Source organism: Nicotiana tabacum, chromosome 2 (genome assembly GCF_000715075.1).
Source record: "Nicotiana tabacum cultivar K326 chromosome 2, ASM71507v2, whole genome shotgun sequence".
NCBI classification, from domain to species: Eukaryota; Viridiplantae; Streptophyta; class Magnoliopsida; order Solanales; family Solanaceae; genus Nicotiana; species Nicotiana tabacum.
The window spans coordinates 78,634,221-78,652,600 of NC_134081.1; the positions used below are offsets into that span (position 1 = coordinate 78,634,221).

Sequence of the window (18,380 nt, forward strand, 5' to 3'; positions counted from 1 at the left end):
ACACTGGCTGCTATATATATGTGCAGCAGCTGTTAAAGAAAGACACACACAATACACAAGACACAAAACTGAATTCGCTCAACAGAGTCAAGATAGAATATATTGACTACAAGTTCAACTCCCATAAGAATAATGAAAGCGGAGTGAGATTGGATTGAATTATGGCGCCTAAATGCAGACATATCAAGTATTTTAGCTCATTCTTTTAGGTAATACTATAATAGATAAATATGTAACACAGAGAATTAAAATAGGATAAAAAATAAAAAATGAAGAATTGGAATGTTATGAGGTAGAAATCCACCTAATATATAAGGCGAAAGGCTAGTTGTATAGCTTCGTTACAAAAATATCAATGCTATTGTAAGAGTGACCATTAGAGGCACAACAGATTCACAAAATGAACGTAATAGAAAATATAGATATTATAATGAATGGGCCAATTATATAAGATTAGATAAGACTGGAAATGTTCATATCTGATAGAAAATGCAATAGGCCACACACAGGAAAATAGTCCGTAAGTGTGACAACATGATAAATATGGAATGTGCTAAATGAAGATGAAGTAGATCTAATATTGAAGGAAAGTTGTCTGAAAAAAACCTGAAACCTCTTGCAATCAATGCAAACTTAAGAATATAGCAGAATTGAAACAAATTATCAAAAATATAGGCAATATAAAATCGTTGAAATTAAACTTGTTTTCCATGTAGAGATAGTTTAACGATCTTAAAAGACAACTTTTTAGTATTAAAGTAAATTAGAGCAGAATGAATATAAATTGTTCATGTGGTCGATTTCTACTTGATTTTGAACTGAAGCATAGTTGATAAAATTTAGTTCAGCCCTACTCTGATCATCTACAAATCAAGATTTGCCAATTTAGACATAAACATAGCAAAATCGATGGGAGAGAACACTACCAGTTCCTAGTTCATCTTCACTTTGATATTTCACATACACCTTTTTGTATTTCAATTTCCGACGTAATTGGCTTTCTCCTTTCCTCTTCTTCCCTTAATTTCTTTATGTAACAGATGAAGTTTAACACCTTAACACAGTGCTTTAAGAAAAGCTTGGCATGGTTTTCATTTGGAAAACATTTTAATAGGAGTATATGTTATTTAAAGTTCTTTAAGCATATTTTTGGTTAAAACAATTTTTCTATTGGAAAAAGAATAAAACGTAGTCAAAATGCTTTTCACTCAGACACGTTTTGTATTTCAAAAATTCTCCAAATACTCCATAGAAAACTACCAGAGAAGGTCTTCACGGTTTTCTTTTTCTTTTCTGTCCCTTAATCCTCTATCACATACACTTTTGTAAATAAACATTAACTAGAAACACACGATTTACAAACACCTTCTGGAGTCTGGAGATCTTGAATCAATTACTTGGCAAACACAATGTTTAAAGGGATGACTAAATATCCGATGTCAAATTGAAGTTTCTCATCGATTTGAATGCTCTTATATACACTGGTAATTCCAAAAGAAGATCTTATTGGTTACTTCCTCATAAAGTGATGATCATCTTTCTCCGTCAAAACTTGACTTTGTTGCCCTCATAACCATAAACTGACTAATGGTTTCGCTCAAGACCTATGAAATCTTAAATCTGGTTTGCGATTGTCAGTAGATGCTTTTGGCCCCAATGGCAGAGCCAACATTTTCTTCCATGCCCCATTTGCACGTCCAGATGTCGAAGACAAAAAGTTCATGATAACTGACTTGCCAACAGCTTGTTCTCAAGAATCACATCTTCGAAGAGGCGCTGACTGATCAGTATAATGGGCAAAGCTCTTTCTGTTAGAAGAGAAAAAAACTGAATAAACTATACAAGCTAATGTACGCCTAACATCTGAGTCAAATTGACACATATCATAACCTACCTTCCGTTCACCTCATAGTATGAAGTTTGACAACTAGAACAATCATACTCTAAGAATTCGAGTCAACTTGTAGACCTGCAGGAGTTAAAGCAAGTAAAAAAACATTCGTACATCATGCCCACCGGTAAACAGAGGACGTAAGAGAGCCTGTTTTAGCAAATATGTACTATTGACAAGCGCTTTACAAAAAGAAAACTCCCTTTTACAAAACTAATTTCTCTTGTGATACCTTTTAATAACATTGAGATACTTCATAAAAATGTTGCAAGTTTACAGAATCCTACACCATCAGAAGCCTAAATAGGGGGAAAAATTCAAACCTGAGCACTTCTACTTGGTAGAGGCACTTCCAAGCAAAATCTCATTCCATCAGCTCTGAAATGGAAAAATTAAGACATGCCTAATATAAAAGCTGATATGGATATCATGTAAGAACTTCAGAATTTCTTCCCAATAGAAGTAGAGAATGCAAGTAAGCTACTAGATATTAGTCATGTAGAAACATGGAAACTTCATCTTCCCAGTAGATGTAAAACGTAAATCAAGCGACTAGTTACCTTCTACTAATGGTTCTTTGAACAATATGATCATGTCCAATCAGTCCTCTACCGCCATACTTCTTTTCATCTGTATTTAATGTGACCTAATACAATTTTAAGGAACAATAGGGTAAGAAATACCAACACATTATAGTCAGAGAAGTTACAAAATTCATAGATCATGTACGCCAATGAAGATGTCAACTGTGTTCCTCAATAGATGTACTATTCTCTGAAATTTCAAATCTGTAACTGATGGAAAGATTAGAGTGAGTTGTTTAATTGGAAGAAGGTGTTCGTGAGAACCCACCACTTCCTTTTTGGCTTTTCTTTTTCCCAAGTATGAAAGAATTAGAAGTGTTTTAAGAGTCACTGTTAAGAATGTTAACGTTAGGGAACTGTAAATATGACAACAATTTGTTCCTTGTAAATAGAGAAAGGTTTTTCCAACTACTTAAGATTAAAGTCTTGGCATGAAACGGGCAGCACAGCTGAAGCTGAGCCTCCGTGCCATTAGAGAAATACTGAGATGAGACAATCTTCGCCATGCGCACAGAGTCGTGCCAAGTGAACTGGGATAAGAGTAGGCTAGCTTATTGTTCAGTAGGACCGAGTGTCAGACAAGTTATTTGTGTACCACTGTCGGTATGGTCGCTATGGGGGGTACGCTATGGGGGAATTAACCCACGACAGTTAATATCAGAGCAAGGAAAGAGCCAAGTAATGCCGAGGTGATACCAAGCACAGCTGGTGTCACTGCTTGAGTTTGAGCTTGCTTGTTCGAGCATAGCTGGATTATCAGTTTTGAGATATTATTAGAGCATAGTGGCAGTTCACATTTTGCTAGGGCCATAGCCTTTATATCAGGTCAAGGAACATGAGATAAAGGGAGAGAATAACTACTTAATATATACATGGTAAGCAGGTATTCTCTACTCTAACTACACCAGTAAACATTCTAAATACTACTAGATACAGGTATTCACGAGCCTGGGCAAAATTGAAATAGAACTAGTCACATGTATAAAAATACAGTCTGCCACATCCGGAATAATACTGTAAAAAGTATCTACAAAATTCATAGGCTTAAGACAATTGTCTTCATGCATTTCTCATTTTTTTCTCTACAATCTTACATCATAATACTGGGTTGTTGTTGTCATTGTATCTTACATCATAATACATATATAAATTCAATTTGATTCTAACAGTTACTTTAATCAATGGGGATAGAGAAACAGCTACACAGATTTGTTCTGGATAGAGAAACAGCACAGATCTGTTCAACTTGCAGAACCCTTTTTTCATATTTGTATTTATCTTCATGTGGAAGTGAGATGAAAATTGGAAAAAATGCTCATATCCTCACTCAAGCTAGTGCTTATTCTGATTTACTATGGAGGCTGGCCTAGAAGTAGGGACAGAAACAAACAGCTACATAAATCCTTTCAACTTGCAAACCCGCTCCAAGTTGATGGGGATTGAGAGAGATGAAGATAGGAGAAAATGTATATCTCACACAAGCTAGTGCTTATTTTAATTTACCACGAAGGTCGGCTTAGATACTTCTCATCTCTGTAAGAAAAAAGTGAAAGATGCACAAAGATTTATCTCATTACTTATATATAAATGGCGGGGTGACCATATGACAGTAAATACTTATGAGATACCTTTATGCCCGACTGAAATAAGCTCTCATAAACTTAGCCACAAGGAACAGCAAATGCTGAACAAAAACTTCAAAATTTTGATTGAGGCAGAAAATTAAAAAAAAAGGATAAATGACACTTACTTGATACTCTCCAGCTTCTTCCACACCTATAGTGTATCTTTCATATGCATTGACAGGATGAAAGTTGAACACAAAGAGATTGGGGCCTCTCAAGTAAGAAATCACCTGTTCCAAAGACAATTTCTCTTTATCTTCGAAAAAGATACTGATGAATGATAGCAGTAAGCAGGAAGGGTTGATTTAGAGAGAACACAAATGAAATTGGGAACTCATATACTCTGCCGGTTTGTTGAAAAAACTACGAAATAAGATGCTACGAAGCATGAAAAATTGGGTTTGCAACCATGAGAGTTCATTTCAAGCAAATGCACCAATGTGCCAACTGATCCATCAGTACTATGACACCAAATGTTACTACTGGCATCGACCAAATGTTCATCATACAACTCAATTCATTCCAGCAACAGGCAATTATTGTGATCCTTTTTTCTCTTGGGGGACCACAGCCCACAGATAGAGCTAAAATATGAAAACTCCATCCCTAGTCAGGACCCCCCCCCCCCCCAAAATAAAGCGCCATGTAACAGCAGCAGCATTTTCTAATACTCATCAATCAGGCACAACCGATCAAAAAAATCTCGTCAATCAGGCACACCAGAAGAACCAGATAGAAACAAAATTCATAATGGAAAAATATCAAATGAAAGAAAAAGTCATTGTACCATGGTAGTATCATTGACATGGTGAATGTTGGCAAGACCTCGAGACAAAATTCTCCCATTTTCATGCAAGTCCATCATATCCTGAAAAATGGAAGGAGTGAGAATTCACTTCTGTCTTTTTTCCTCTGGTTGCTGAACAACTATTGTAATTCACGGTGGAGCCAGAAAAAGAAGATTCGTTTCATATGTCTATAGTTGAATAAACCTCAAGTTCCAAGTTATCTTATCAACCAACTAATTAAGATTATGGAGAGGTGTTATTTTCCACTTCGTAATCACGGTATGCAAAACAGCACAAGTGAGCCAAGTCTCATTCAAGTATATCAGACAACAATAAAGATGGGAGTAGCCCTAGAACCTCATTTATTATTGCACAATTACGAGGGCTGCCTTCATTGCCCATACCGTATATCTTTTCTACACAGGAAGGTTGCTAACGTGTGGAAGCCGAACAATATTACTCCTTGATGGAAAACAAGGGGAAAAAGCAATATGTGGCATACAAACAAATATCTCTTAAAAAGTACACGCAAAGGGAAGATAAATTTAGTGACAGTCATTTGCTAAAGCCCAACTACTAGAGTTGCCTTGCATTACTCTAGATCAGATAAATTTAGTGACAGTCATTACTCTTATGGTCTATGTTTTTCCACACAGAATATTGGAATGTGGAAAGTCTCTGTCAGAATTAATAAAAACCAACAATGATGTATCAAAGCGGAACAAATTTACTCCTTGAGGGGGACAACAACAACAACAACAACAGCCCAGTGAAATCCCACAAGTGGGGTCTGGGGAGGGTAGTGTGTACGCAGACCTTACCCCTGATGTTTCCGATAGACCCTCGGCACAATAAAGTACACCTCAATTGCAATATACGTTTAGATAGATAGATAGATAGATAGAGAGAGAGAGAGAGAGAGAGAGAGAGAGAGCGCACATTTTGCATAATTAAAAGTTCAGCGGTTACCTTATCAAATGAGAACAATTGATTATGTACGTCATTTTCCAACAGATCCCACTGACGGTTAGCTAGTGAAAATGAGAAATTGTTGTTTGGCATGGGAAACTCAACCCTCTGTTGCAGGATACAAATGACATTTGTTACTAAATCTACAGTATCATTTCTGCACCTGCATAAATCACAAGTGCAGGAAATAAATATTCTCACCTTTGGATGACCAAATTCATTGCCCATGAAGTTGAGGTATGCATGACCACCAATTGTAGATGTAATTAATCTGATCATCTATTTAATAAAAGAAAATCCAATTCATAATTAGACATGCTCAAATGCATGGAATATCACACAACCATAAGCAGGTAAGTAATCTAAACTTGTGCTGAAAGGAGGAAAAATAGCATAGTGTATGCTTTAGATAAATCCATCCTCTTGTTCATTAAGGAGTTTATCCGAAGGACTACTCTGCTAACCAGAGAATCAAAAATATCAAATTCATTAAGCTGATTATTTTTTCCAGACGAAAAAAATTTTAAAGACTAGTTTCTTCCAAGCACATTTAAGTTTTACATGAGTGCAATCCTTATTGACCACAAAATCAAGAAAAGACGAGAATTATACAGAGATTAATTTTGACCTCAAGTAGGAGGTAAGCATGTAAGTTCATTAAAGATATTCGTTTTGGCTGGATTACCAAAATAGAGTGAAAACAACATAATTAAGAGACGAGTGTAGGGTGGCTGATCATCATACCAGATCTGATCACTAGAGGAGAACCAAGAAATGTCAAGTAATTAGCTTTGTCTAACAAGCAGTCTCTAGGTAGTACCAGATATTGACGCTCTACATGGACCGTAACCACAAATCAGGAAATTACCTTGTACAACGAGCAGCCTCTAAGGAATGACTCTTGTGATGCAGGAGATTTTCGCGAGGAGTTACCAATCAGTATTTCTGCAAATGAGCGACCTCCAGAAATGGACTAGAAGAGAAGGAGAATTACAACCAATAAGATAATGTTGATTATAGATTCAGAAATTTACAGTATGAAATAAAAGAAAAGGAAATAAGAGATAAGTCATAAATTCTACATGATAAAAAGAGACAGATAGTAGCTACCTGGTTGTGATTTTCAGCATACAAAAGCATCTTATCAACATTTTGTCGGCCACCCATTAATGTGCTAACAATCTAAATTAAGACAACCAAATTAAATACCACTAATTACCATGGCATTCAAAGCTTGAAAGGAGAAAAATCTTGTCAACCAATAATGCAAGGTTCAACCTTACTCATGGACCATTCATGATCAGGAGTATTTTCAAGTAATGCAAGCCACATCTCCGAGGCAGAAAGATTCACAAAATAATCAAAGCCCAGTCCACCTTGAGAAGTTGGGTCACAAAGTCCCGGATACAGGGTTGCCTACATAACAGTAAGAGAACTTGTCACAAGACAGTACAGGTCTCAAACTAGCCATAAAGACAAAGAAGTAAACTTGGACAAGTAGAAAACTAAACAATGAATTCTCTTATAAAAAAATTTAGAGTTCTCTTTTCAAGAGTTCTCTTTTTTTTAAGATAAATTCTTTTCAGGAGATATCTTAAAACATCAAAGGTATACTCCACGCAACAGAATTCAATAACAAAAAAGGATTTCTACCTCCTAGAAACCATCTGAGTAAAGCAATGAACAATTTCAAGAGAATTGAAAAGGAGCACTTACATCCTCGGCAATCGTGATCACATTTGGGTGAAGAGCATGCAATACTTCATTTGCTAATATGAGGTACAATAAGGCCTCCTTGTCAACATACTGGTTACAGTACCTGCAATGACAAAGCTTAATGATTGTCAAAGAAAGACTGCTCAAGAATGAAATATGCTCATAATCCATCCACCAATGCACATCCTAGTCACATATAATTTTTAGATTTGAGGTCCTTCTATAGCTTTCTTCTTTAATCCACATTACAGTCTCTAGCACTTCCTTATCAAAATAGAACGAGAAAATGCTTGTAAGGATTGTAAATATATGAACTCATATATATCTCACTAGTGAACACACAAAAACTATTAACATGAGACAACTGGCCTGCATAGGCAAGTCGACAACGTTAGTGACTGAAAAGATGTAACTTGTGATTCTTACTCATCCATGTCACCAGTAAATGAAGCAAATCCATTGTGTGTATACAGCATGGATGAGAGTGAATGAAAATGGAATCCATCAACATGATACTCCTCCACCCACCTGAAAAGTGCCACTTAATAAGCAAAACACCAAGAAAATAATTTATTGCGCAATCATGTCAAAAAGCATTTGGTTTTGCACTGACCAGGGAAAAAAAGAGTTTTGTGAAAATTGAGTTAGAGAGGAAAAATAGAGGGAACTTATTTTTATACAACAACAACAACAAACCCAGAGTAATCCCACAGGTGGGGTCAGGGGAGGGTAATGTGTATGCAGACCTTACTCCTACCTTGTGAAGGTAGAGAGGCTGTTTCTGGGGAGGGAACTTTTATATTTCACATAATTCAAAAAGAAAAACAAGATTCACCTATATATAGATGCAAAAGAAAATAGTCTGGACATAATAAATAGAGGTGGTGCATTTATTGCACTGTCAGACAATTTATTTATTTATTTTCATCACGAAAGTGGTTTCAAACCTTGCACAATCATGTCCAGGTGAAAGTATTTTGTTTGGAATTTTAAGCAAAGGAAAAAAATCCTGTGAAATTTGAGGGAGAGGAGAAAATTGGTTTATTTTGTACTACTCACTTATTACAGGAGAACTACCAGATGTACCTAAAATACTACAAAATACAGCATGAACGTAATAAACAAAAGGATGGTGGTCTGTACTTATTGTACCTTGGGTACATTTATCAGGTCCTAAATACAGCAAACCTTTACTTCTAACACTTCACCATACAAAGTGAGAAACCAAGATGAGCTTGTAATAAACTAATGCTATAAACTGAACGTTATTTCTTTTTCCATTCATATAATGCCAACAGAATAGTACATGATGAATAATGCCCAAGGAATTATATCACTTGAACATGGTAGAATAAAATTAAATAATTAAACGTGTACTCTCTCTAACAGCTTAACATGGTCTTAAAGATAGACTCATCCCTATTCTAGGTTTACCCCATCTTGAGCCACCACATGTTATACTGTCCAGTGTCCATGCTCTAGATGTCCAACGCTGAACGTACAAGGGGAAGAGAGGGGGTGTTACCGATCCACATTTGTTGAGGATATGAGTTGTAGTCTCTTTATATGGCCTAAGGCATTCTCTTTACTTGAGCCGAGGGTCTATCGAAAACAGCCTCTCTACCTTCACACGGTAGGGGTAAGGTCTGTGTACACACTACCTTCCCCACACCCTACTTGTGGAATTACACTGGGTATGTTGTTGTTGTTGTTGTTGTTGTAGGCATTCTCTTTACGTCACGAGCTAACGCTTACAGTTGAATTAGAACCAAGACCATTTGCTTAACATAGTATCAAACATGCAGAGGTTCTAGATTGAAGTCTCAACACCACTCATTTAGTTAAAAAAAAATAAGCGCCATAAAAAAAGTTTTGACACACGTGAGGGGAGTGTGATAAATTGAAAGTGTGTTCTCTCTAGCAGTTTAAGCTTTTACTCCTTCTATTTCATTTTATATGATAGTGTTTGACTGAATACTGAGTTTAAGGAAACTTGGAAAGGAAGACAATCTTTGACACATACCATAATAACCTTAAAACTTGTGGTCTTAAACATGCCTTGACATTTTTATGTATATAAGAGCACGTCACAAAGAGTAAAATGAGAAGTTAAAGTTAAAGATTACAACATAGAAAGGTGTCATTCTTTTTGGAACATACTAAAAATGAAATAGTGTCATACAAAATGAAATAGTGGAATAGATGAGATGGCCAAACTTCAACCAAACTGAATCGCCTTAATAGTACCACTTAGTTACCTATCACAACAAAAAAAGTACCACTTGGATAGTACCTCCAGAAGAAAAACTAACACGGTGCTACCCTAAGAAAAACTTGATAAAGAAAAAGGAAGAAATGTTGACACTTGCGCTGCCCTGAGATTGATTTGGTGCTCCCATGAGCCAAAAACATATTGGGCACAATCGTGAGACAAACTGTGGACTCATGAGACAAGTTGATATAGAGTACACGTATGTTGCCACCTTGATCAGTTCACCAAATCCATGGTTGTACTATTGCTGTGGATCTATGAGACTTGACTAAAAGGAGGTCATATATGCTAGCAGCTTGACTAGAACACTAGCAATTCCACCTGAAATTAATAAAGTGATGATGTGTCTCTAATTGAGGATGACAGTGCTGACTTGGCGGCTGAGTTATCACTGAAATGTTGATTGTCATGACACAATTCTTCAACCGAACCTTTTTAACCTCGCTCTTTTTTTTTTTGCCTATTTCCTTCACTAGTACTATACTCTTAGAAAATGTGCAAAACAATAATAAATGCATCAACTTCCCCCAAAATTCAGATAGGACCAAAAGCTTATTTTACCTACTCTATTGTTTTTTTTTTGTCCTTTCTCCTTTGCGCCATATCTCATCATTGTACAAAAATTTCCTGCAAAAGCTTTATAAAACTAACTTTACCCATCTTAACCTTACCAATTATAACAAAAGTTAATCCAATTTCAACTGCTATTGAAAAAAGAGAGCCCCGCTCACAATTTCTTTAATCCTGGCCCAAATTAAACATTTGATATCCCAAACCCAGGTGCCTTTTTTACCTACTCTTTATCATATTTTTCCCATTCTTTAAGTTTCCTGCAAAAGCTTACATAAAACTAACTTTTCTCATCTTAAACTTTTACCAATTATGGCAAAAGTTAACCAATTTCCACTACTATCGAAAAAAATAAAGAGAGCACCAATTACACTTTCTTTAAAACTGGCCCAACTTAAGAATAGCTAGTCGGTAGTTATTCATATTCCTCCCCCTCATTCTCCTCGAACAATTCAACCTCATATGCTGTTTTTTTAAATGTATTCCTACCCAAAGGCTGGAAAATGAATTCTCAGATTACAGATTTGCTTCACGAGCTGCCAAGTCTATCATCTCTGCTTAATTAAAGCAGATTTTTCTTTTTTTCTGAATACGGGTAGCAGGAGCAGTTTCTTTGAGTGGAGTGGTACCTTTTCTAGCTTCATGTGACACGATGGAGGATCTTTGTATCCAAACCATAGGTAAGGGATAGAGAGGGACAATTGGCTACGATCTGACTTTGAGCAAAAACGATGAAATTTTGTCTGGGCAAGCGGCAAGAGGCCATTTGCAGGTAAGCAGAAGCAATTTAGGATTCTACCAAGAATGAATATGCTAAGAAACAATTGTGAAAATTGACTGAGAACTTATTTTTGTATTTCCCACTTGATAAAAATAAACTACAATATGAACAAATATCCTATATACAGGATCGTGGATGGTGGTACATTTGTTGCACCTCAGGATACATTTATTAGGTGGCAGAACCTTAATTTCTAACAAATCTAAAAGCTAGCTATGAAACTGAGAGAGGAGCATACATAGGATAGAAACCAGATAACTTTATACTCACCAGTTCAGATTTGAAAGAAGAAAGTGTAGAACATCAAGATCTCCATATTTGAACATTCGTGTGCCCCAGAATTTGTGATTTCCACGTTTACCTAGTTATGCAGTAAATAAGGAACTCAGGATCCAAAAAGAAATTCAAATATATCAAAAGTATTTAAAAAATAATCATATGTAGACCTTTAATCAAGCTAGTGAAGAGAAACTCCAACTAATTAGAACTTCCATAACATAATGGAGACAACAAAAATACTATTTGTTAGACAAACTAATTTGGAAAAAACAGTGAATATGGCATCACAGTTGTGATGTCAATTTTGGTTGGTTCAAGTTAGAATTTCAAATAAATCCCCAACGCTCCTCATGTTCTGTTCTGTCGTGACCAAGCTTGAGATGTTGTTCAAATTTTTTATGGCCTTATGCAATAAAAGTGTACTTGTTTTTTGCATAAATATAAAGAAGGTAAAGGTAAATGATGGAAACAAATAGAAAAGGAACAAGGTTACAACTTTTTATGGAATATACCATTTCTACTTTTTATTTTAAATATATTAATGATTTACTTTCTTCTTAAGGTAAATTGATATATATAGAGACACACAAACACATATGCACATTAATACATGTGTGTGTGCGCGCGCGAGTGCCAACAGCTTTGTTTATGAAGAGTGGAGACATAAATCTAGTTTGGAGGAAACTAAAAGTAGCCGAGTTATACACACCTAGGCACTGAGCGTTGCCTAGGTACCTAGGTGGCCATTCGTGACAACAGTAACTCAATATATAACCCCCAATACCTATACAACATGAGTAAATAGGTTCTCATAGCCTAGGTATGTCGGGAATTTAGGATATTAAATCACTCGAAGTGAAATTTTCATACAGTTAACCAGACACGTATTGAGATTGTTTATGTTCTATTGCCACACGGTACATGTGTGAATGACAAGTTTAGGTGAACGAAAGCAAGAAAATAGAAGTTTTCAAACAACTAATAGTCAATCGCAAAAGAGTACAAGGTGAACACAAAAACACATATGTGTGCCGTTCCTTAGCTACTGAGCATAATAGGGCAAATGAATACCTAACAGTACTCTAACTGCACCAAAATTCTAATATTGAAGATCAGCGACAATGAGAATGGCCAATACATGCTCTTGCATGGTGTATGACGAACACATGTCACGTAACTACACATTTGATTAAGCATGCCAATCTGCATATGCCTGAACTGCACATGGCCAGTTGAACAATTAGCACGCGGTCACACGCGTATATACACAAGCCAACACCAACTGTTTTCCCATTTAACCACAACCAGCTATTCATGGTCTTATGGGCATGGATCGATCTAGAGGCTTTTCAGCATATCTATGTTCAGATCAGCCATAGGATCTTCATAGCAATAAAAGAGGGTATGAGCACTACACTTTGGATCTCAGATACGAAAAGATTGTGACTAGAACAGATTCTAAATTGGGTGACTAATTTAATCTCCCATACAAATACCAAGTTTCACTTAATCACTCCCTTATTGGATCTAAGATGCTGTTATTGAAGACCATGAAATCTTCTTCAATGCACACTTACGTATACCACCAAAGAGGACAGTAATTATGCAACAAATATTTTGAGCTAGTTATGGATCCCCTCTGTAGAGCTCAATCCTTCTTATATTGATATAGCAGGTGTAGGCCTAGCCATCAATCTTTCATGGAATAGTTTCAAAATAAATACTAGTATTATAATTAAGCAACCAAATTGGTTTGCAAATCACAGAACCTCAAACCACAAAAGACACATGCATAGTTTGGATTAGATAAGATAATCCTCCCCAGAATGATGTCAAATTTGTAAAGTAACCAATAAAGAAAAACCAAGGTTTGTCAAGTACTTCTAAACATTTTCAATTCTAAGACTTTACCAGTATGGAAATAGCAGTCATTTGTTCCATCAAAAAGAGATAATCCAACCATTTCGTCTGCTGCTGCATAAGAGTGCACAATCTCCAAAAAGACAAGCAGTCCAAGCCCTGCGCCCCCCCACACACACAAAAAAAAAAAAGGAACACAATTAGTAGGACCCTGAATACAAAGTAAAGAAAAATAATAACAAGCAGGTGGGTCCCAATATTATCCGAAATATCCATTGACGTAAACAGACATCATCTATAATCATTATCAGCACACACAAGCTAAAAGCAAGGAGATGCATAAGCTGGATAGGGAAATATTTGAACCGAGATATTTAACCAATTTAAGTTCCATAAAAAATTATTTTTGGAAAACCAGAGTGGACAACTGCTTCGCTACTTTGAACTGGGGAAGGGAAAAATCTTAATAAGAGAACTTCTCTTTGATAATCCAATGTGATAAAATTTAAAAAGGTAGTTAAATAAAGTTAAATCTTAAACATCAGTCCCCGTATGAGGTTTGACTAACCTATGAGCCAATATAATAATGTAAGTGCACCTCCACTTAACTTTGGTACAATTTTTCTTTGTAATACGTGTAAGTGAAGAAAGGCACCTACCACAAATATGTCCTCTTAATTTAACCCTTCTAAAGCTCTATTTCAAAAAAGTTGTTTAATAAGAAGCCAACACTTATCCCAGAAAAATACCAAGACTTTTACAAGAAATGGGTAACCACTCTCTACACCTAGATGGTGAGTAAGTATTTTATAGCTAAATAGATAAACCTAATAGGATTTATCCTATAGAATACATTCCATAATATTTTCCTTACTCAAGTTCAATTAATCTAGACACATTTTCTGATTAAACCTGCCCCTCAAAATAAAAAGTGAGAAAACCAACTTAAGTGCGTTTATTTTGGAAACACAGAAAGTTGTCGCTAAAACCGACAGGAATAGAGCACAACCAAATACAAAAGTGGTGCTTGGATTCTCCTTCCGAAAAGCCGAAGGGAATAGCACAGTGAAAGAAAGTGCTTCTAGCATACAAACGGAAAGGAATCTACTCTCAACCACGGGAAAAAAAGTATGGCATTGGAAATCCCCAAGACATCATAAATGTAGCTTGAATTGGCAGAACAATGACAAGAAAAAGTATAGAGGAGGGCATTGATCACTTTATAGAGGAGGGCTTCGATTGCATAAAGAGACACAAGGCGCCAGTGACAGAAAGAGGAGTGGCATCATCAGAGACAAAAGAGTTTGAAAAATAATATTGGCTGGCGAGTGGTCTTAGACAGAAGCCACTTAAGACTCTACCAAGATCGTAGAGGCTCTTTATACCATGTTAAATTACATGACAACCTCATTTAAAATCCCAAACTATTAGAGAGGGAAGGACCTTTATTTATTTAATTATGTCTGTTAAGTAGTTAGTCATGTATGGTGTCCCACATCGGGAAGTAGATACCTATTATCATGTAATCACTTTATATAAATAGGGCGTTGTACAACACTTTAGATAATCAATAATATTTTCTCCCGTGCTTTCTCACATGGTATCAGAGCAATCGTGAGAGATTTATTGACTCCAGGAAGAGAAATCAGTCAACCGGAAGTCTTTTTTCCGGCAAACACAGGTCTGCCGCAGTAAAAAAAAAGTCATTTTTCGTCAGTGATGTGCAAAAACCAACACACCACGAAGTAGATCGGCCTCCGACGACCAACCCATAAAAATATCTCCGTTAGAAGACCCTCCACGCTCTCACACGCACCGCCGGAAGAAATTTTTCCGGCGAAGTTCCGTCGTCACGCGCCGGTGCGTGGGGCCCTTTCCGGTCACTTTTTGAAAAATTTTCCGATCCTTCATTACAAAGCATGTAAACAGACATCTTCAGAGATAGCTTCCGTTGTTCAAACAGGTAGTAGCGTGACTTGTGTCTCCCAATCTTCAACCTCCGAGTCTTGGGTCATTGATTCAGGTGCATCGGATCATATCTCTGGTAACAAATCTCTTTTCACTACTATTTCGTATTCTCAATCTCTTTCAACAGTCACAATGGCCAATGGGTCTCAAACCATGGCAACTGCAATAGGTCAAGCAAGCCCACTTCCTTCCTTACCTTTAGATTCAATTCTTTACGTTCCCCGTAGTCCTTTTAATCTCATAGCTGTTAGTCGCTTAGCCAAATCACTTAAAAGCGCTGTTTTATTTCTTACTGACCTTGTTTTTATACAGGAACGCAATACAGGGCGGATCATTGGTACCGGACGTGAATCAAATGGACTTTATTACCTTATCCTTGCTAAATCACATGGACTCACATCTTGTCTTCCTTTAACAACTTGTCATGTTACTGATTCACCAGATTTATTACATAAATGGTTGGGATATCCCAGTTTGTCAAAACTTCAGAAAATGGTACCTGGTTTATCTCACTTGTCCACTCTAGAGTGTGAGTCATGTCAGCTTGGTAAGCATACCCGCTCTCATTTCCCTCGGCGTCTTGATAATCGAGCAGAGTCACCTTTTACTTTAGTCCATTCAGACGTTTGGGGTCCTAGTCGGGTCAGTTCTACCTTGGGATTCCGCTACTTTATCAGTTTCATTGATGATTATTCCAGGTGCACTTGGATATTTTTGATGAAAAATCGATCTGAGTTGTTTTCTATTTTCCATACCTTCCACGCTGAAATTCAAAATCAATTTGGTGTTTCTATCCGCACATTTCGTAGTGATAATGCCTTAGAGTATTTGTCTTCCCCATTTCAGCAGTTTATGAACTCTCATGGGATTATTCGTCAAACATCTTGTCCGTACACATCTCAACAAAATGGGGTAGCTGAAAGAAAGAATAGACACCTTATTGAAACTGCTCATACCCTACTCATACAATCTCATATTCCGTTGCGTTTTTTGGGGATACAGTTCTTACATCTTGGTATCTTATTAATCGTATGCCATCTTCAGCTATCTAAAATCAAGTTCCATTCCCTGTCCTGTTTCCCCACTTACCTTTGTTCTCTCTTCTACCCCGTGTCTTTAGAAGCACGTGTTTTGTTCATAACCTTACTCCAGGAAAAGATAAGTTAGCTACTCGTGCTCTTAAGTGCGTATTTCTGGGTTACTCGAGAACGCAAAAGGGGTATCGATGTTATTCTCCTGACCTCCGGCGGTACCTTATGTCCGTTGACGTTACCTTCTTTGAAACCCAATCATAATTCACAGGTCCAGGTAATCACTTAGATATTTCTGAGGTGCTACCAGTTTCATCTTTTGGAGATTCAGTCACTATCTCCCCTTCATTTTCCTCTACAACTCTAGCTCCACCTATGGCTCCAGTTGCAATTCCACCACCTATAGCTTCAGTTCCACCACCTACAGCTCCAGTTCCACCACCTATAGCTCCAGTTCCAGTTCAACTTTCTGCAGCTCCACCACTCTTGACTTATCATCGTTGTCCACGTCCAGCATCAGGCCCAGGTGATTCACGTCCTGCATCAGATTATGCACCTACTGCGGACTTGTCTCCTCTTAGTCAACCAATTGCACTCTACAAAGGTGTACGATCCACACTTAACCCTAATCCCCATTATGTCGGTTTAAGTTATCATCGTCTGTCATCACCTCATTACGCTTTTATATCATCTTTGTCCACTGTTTCTATCCCTAAGTCTACAGGTGAGGCACTATCTCATCCAGGATGGCGACAAGCTATGATTGACGAGATGTCTACTTTACATGCGAGTGACACTTGGGAGCTTGTTCTTCTTCCTCCAGGTAAGTCTACTGTAGGTTGTCGTTGGATTTATGCAGTCCAAGTCGGCCCGGATAGCCAGGTTGATCGGCTTAAGGCTCGTCTTGTTACAAAAGGATACACTCAGATTTTTGGGCTTGATTATAGTGACACTTTCTCTCCCGTGGCTAAAGTAGCATTTGTTCGTCTCATTTGTCCATGGCTGTTGTACGTCATTAGCCTCTTTATCAGTTAGACATTAAGAATGTTTTTCTCCACGGTGATCTTGAGGAAGAAGTTTATATGGAGCACCCACCTGGTTTTGTTGCTCAGGGTGAGTCTAGTGGTCTTGTATGCCGATTGCGCAGGTCACTATATGGTTTGAAACAGTCCCTTCGAGCTTGGTTTGGTAAGTTCAGCACAGTTATCCAGGAGTTCGGCATGACGCGTAGTGAAGCCGATCACTCTATGTTTTATCGGCATTCTGCTCCTAATCTATGTATTTATCTAGTGGTTTATGTTGATGATATCGTTATTACTGGCAATAATCAGGATGGTATTACTAATCTGAAGCAGCATCTTTTTCAGCACTTCCAGACTAAGGATCTGGGCATATTGAAGTATTTTATAGGTATTGAGGTCGCTCAGTCTAGCTCAGGTATTGTTATTTCACAGCGAAAGTATGCCTTAGACATTCTTGAGGAGATTGGAATGATGGGCTGCAAACATGTTGACACTCTTGTGGATCTGAATGCTAAGCTTCTTCCAGGATAGGGGGAGCCTCTTAGAGATCCTACGAGATATAGGAGGTTGGTTGGCAAATTGAATTACCTCACGGTAACTAGACCTGACATTTCTTTTCCGGTGAGTGTTGTAAGTCAATTTATGGATTCTCCCAGTGATAGTCACTGAAATGCAGTTATTCACATTCTTCGGTATATAAAGTCAGCTCTAGGCAAAGGATTACTATTCGAGGATCGAGGCCACGAGCAGATTGTTGGGTACACAGATGCTAATTGGGCAGGATCACCTTCTGATAGACGTTCTACGTCTGGATATTGTGTTCTAGTAGGAGGCAATTTGGTCTCTTGGAAGAGCAAGAAACAGAATGTAGTTGCTCGATCTAGCGCCGAAGCCGAATATCGGGCCATGGCTATGGCAACGGGTGAGCTAGTTTGGGTCAAGCAGTTGCTCAAGGAGTTGAAGTTCGGAGAAATCAGCAAGATGGAACTGGTGTGTGATAATCAAGCTGCTCTTCATATTGCGT

General features: G+C 37.4%; 1 protein-coding gene across 2 annotated transcripts in view; it reads right to left on the reverse strand.

The window, feature by feature from the left end:
* Positions 1 to 1,201: 1,201 nt before the first annotated feature.
* Positions 1,202 to 18,380, reverse strand: part of LOC107794628 (1,4-alpha-glucan-branching enzyme 3, chloroplastic/amyloplastic-like) — a 37,549-nt gene continuing 20,370 nt past the window's right edge. The window contains exons 8-22 of one of the 2 annotated variants that reach the window (XM_075234961.1): positions 13,387 to 13,494; positions 11,467 to 11,557; positions 8,000 to 8,101; positions 7,574 to 7,676; positions 7,136 to 7,273; positions 6,968 to 7,039; positions 6,726 to 6,830; positions 6,059 to 6,136; positions 5,858 to 5,965; positions 4,888 to 4,968; positions 4,226 to 4,330; positions 2,452 to 2,537; positions 2,215 to 2,269; positions 1,895 to 1,969; positions 1,202 to 1,780 (exon numbers count right to left, since the gene is read on the reverse strand). In XM_075234961.1, coding sequence (XP_075091062.1) covers positions 1,937 to 1,969; positions 2,215 to 2,269; positions 2,452 to 2,537; positions 4,226 to 4,330; positions 4,888 to 4,968; positions 5,858 to 5,965; positions 6,059 to 6,136; positions 6,726 to 6,830; positions 6,968 to 7,039; positions 7,136 to 7,273; positions 7,574 to 7,676; positions 8,000 to 8,101; positions 11,467 to 11,557; positions 13,387 to 13,494 — 1,265 coding nt within the window. In that variant the 3' untranslated portion in view covers positions 1,202 to 1,780; positions 1,895 to 1,936. Of the gene's footprint in view, positions 1,809 to 1,894; positions 1,970 to 2,214; positions 2,270 to 2,451; positions 2,538 to 4,225; positions 4,331 to 4,887; positions 4,969 to 5,857; positions 5,966 to 6,058; positions 6,137 to 6,725; positions 6,831 to 6,967; positions 7,040 to 7,135; positions 7,274 to 7,573; positions 7,677 to 7,999; positions 8,102 to 11,466; positions 11,558 to 13,386; positions 13,495 to 18,380 lie in introns of both variants that reach the window. The other variant, XM_075234955.1, reaches the window with a different exon arrangement.